At 38.7% G+C, this 3,077-nt stretch overlaps 1 protein-coding gene across 1 annotated transcript in view; it reads left to right on the top strand.

The window, feature by feature from the left end:
- Positions 1 to 220: 220 nt before the first annotated feature.
- The window catches only part of LOC104958397 (integrin alpha-1-like), a 5,799-nt gene continuing 2,942 nt past the window's right edge, over positions 221 to 3,077 (top strand). The window contains exons 1-3 of the mRNA XM_010786137.1: positions 221 to 404; positions 787 to 1,038; positions 2,249 to 2,379. Coding sequence (XP_010784439.1) covers positions 243 to 404; positions 787 to 1,038; positions 2,249 to 2,379 — 545 coding nt within the window. The 5' untranslated portion in view covers positions 221 to 242. The remainder of the gene's footprint in view (positions 405 to 786; positions 1,039 to 2,248; positions 2,380 to 3,077) is intronic.

The raw sequence follows: 3,077 nt of genomic DNA, 5'->3' as shown, positions 1-3,077 counted from the left end.
GTCTTAAATGCGAGGAGATTCTTGGAGCAAAGAAAATGTTGCTTTCTGGTAATGTCTGAGACACAGCTGTGGTTAAAGACAAACAGAAACAACACCCAGGATGGATAAACTATATAAAGAGATGTCATAATGTTAAATAATTCCCTGCCAATAAATACAGAAAAGAAATTAATTCAGTCAAGATTATTCTTAGAAAATGAATTCGAACTGTTTTCTAAATGATCCTCATTAATTGTTCTGTGATGATGTTGTGTTTGCAGATCGGTTCGTACTTCGGCAGCGTGCTGCAGACGGTGGACGTGGACGGAGACTCCTTCACAGATCTGCTCTTAGTCGGAGCTCCGATGTTCATGGGAACAGAGAGAAACGAGCAGGGACAGGTCTACGTCTACAAAATCAACCAGGTACTGAAGACTCGTTCAAGAAAAATGTTATGTGTGTCTTTAATTGGAAGACCTCATGTCGGACTGTGATAATACGATACGATAATACTTTAATGGTCAGATCAAGTCTGAAATGTGACTTGTATCACAGCAGCTCCATGTGTCACATCAACAGACACAATACATGAACAATAAACAACAAACATTGAACATAACAGCAGGACCAGTGAGAGAAAAGCTGCTCAAAGAGCCTTCAGCGTGCATCTGATCTGGAGCTCTGTATTTACTGAGAGGATGGACTGGAGCAAAAAGGATGCTTCAGTCCGACTTTATTGAATGTATTTATTAATGCATCCTCTGATTGTCGTCTCCTTGTCTCCTTGTCTCCTTGTCTTTCCTTCAGGAGAACCAGTTTGAGCACCAGTTCACCTTAAAGCCTGTGAACCAGTCGTGCTGCACGGCTCACTCTGAAGGCTGCACCAATCAGAACGAGCCGTGTGGAGCTCGCTTCGGGACGGCCATCGCTGCCGTCTCCGACATGAACCTGGACGGATTCAACGACGTGGCGATCGGCGCTCCATTTGAGAACGACCACAGAGGAGCCGTGTACATTTACCACGGAGAAAAGACCTCGCTGAAGGAGAAATACGTCCAGGTAGAGAACAACAACAACAACAACAACAACAACAACAACAACAACTGGACTAGCCCTAACAACAACAACTGTCAACTTTCTTAAAACAGTTCTTATCTATCTATCTATCTATATATCTATCCATCTATCTATCCATCTATCCATCTATCCATCTATCCATCCATCTATCCATCTATCTATCCATCTATCCATCTATCCATCCATCTATCCATCTATCCATCTATCCATCTATCCATCTATCTATCTATCCATCTATCCATCTATCCATCTATCCATCTATCCATCTATCTATCCATCTATCCATCTATCCATCTATCCATCTATCTATCCATCTATCCATCTATCCATCTATCCATCTATCCATCTATCCATCCATCTATCCATCTATCCATCTATCCATCTATCTATCTATCCATCTATCTATCTATCTATCTATCTATCTATCCATCTATCTATCTATCTATCTATCTATCCATCCACCTATCCATCTATCTATCTATCTATCTATCTATCCATCCACCTATCCATGTTATAAACCCGTTTCTGATTCAACCAATGGATGAAGTCGACCATCGAGTTTGAGGACGACCGATTTGACGCCTTGATTTTGGTATTTTTAATTGTCACCATTTCGTTTTTGGAGCAAGAAGTGACCAATCGTGCATCTGTACTTCACTTTTAAAGTGATAATAGTATCATATAATGCATATGACAAAATGTACTTACCGTAACACATTTAAACTACTCCTCTCTGTATGTTTTTAGAACAACTGATTGCTAAAATGAGGCGCCATGTGTACAATTATCATAAACACTATTTAAAAAAATTGCATTTATTAATACCGGAATCACTTTATCTTACGTTTTGTTAAGAAGCAAATACTTTAATTGCAAAACCGAATTTCTTTTGGTGATCATCTTTTTTTGTGAAAATTAACTAAATCTTAAATATTATAATATAAGGCCTTTTTTTTCAAATCTCACTTTTTTTACTATTTTAATGAGCTAGAAAGGCTCTAAAGTCACTTATGAGAGGATATTTATGTTTGAAACTACAATTATTATTGTTATTTTGAGTGTTATTTTATCGATATCTGCTATATAATGCTATATCGCCCTACCCGGGGACACAATAACCACATTTATGGGTTGAAATGAACTGTAATTTCCCTTTTTGTGTGTTTGTAATGTCCTCTGTGTTTCCCTGCAGCACATCCCTGCAGGAGGTGACGGTGTGAAGGTGAAGTTCTTCGGTCAGTCCATCCATGGAGTCATGGATCTGAACGGAGACGGGATCACTGACGTTACCATAGGAGGTCTGGGAGGGGCTTCTCTGTTCTGGTGAGTAAAAACACCCACTCCCCAAACCACACATTCCTCCTGGAGCTAAACCAGACGTTATTATCAGAGACGGCAAAAGTACACACATCCTTTCCTCAAGTAGAAGTACAGATACTCGTGTTTAAAAATACTCTGGTGAAAGTAGAAGTACTGACTAAACTTCTTTACTCAAGTCAAAGTAAAGAGGCTTTGAAATGTACTTCAGTAAAAAGTACCCATAACTAGCAGCTGTTTTAAAGAGTACCTGACCTCCCTTTATATTAATAGATAGATAATGTCATTGTTAACTAATGAATGTTTCCATGCTGAACAACGGCAACATGACAACGTTTTCATTGGTCCCTCTTCTTTAGAGAAGACCAGGAAATGATGGATACACGGATCGTGTTCAAATCAATAGGCACGCAATGACTCTAAATAATAATGATCACGCCACCAAACACACATTCAGACTAAAGGAACCAGCCTGTTTGGAAAATGAGAGAAGTAGAAAGTACAGGTATTTGTGTTCAACATGTAAGAAGTAGAAAGTACAGGTATTTGTGTTCAACATGTAAGAAGTAGAAAGTACAGGTATTTGTGTTCAACATGTAAGAAGTAGAAAGTACAGGTATTTGGGTTCAACATGTAAGAAGTAGAAAGTACAGGTATTTGTGTTCAACATGTAAGAAGTAGAAAGTACAGGTATTTGGGTTCAA

Source organism: Notothenia coriiceps, unplaced genomic scaffold, assembly GCF_000735185.1.
Source record: "Notothenia coriiceps isolate Sejong01 unplaced genomic scaffold, NC01 NC01_scaffold00001003, whole genome shotgun sequence".
In the NCBI taxonomy this organism is placed as follows: Eukaryota; Metazoa; Chordata; class Actinopteri; order Perciformes; family Nototheniidae; genus Notothenia; species Notothenia coriiceps.
This window is presented reverse-complemented; position numbering and strand designations above follow the sequence as displayed.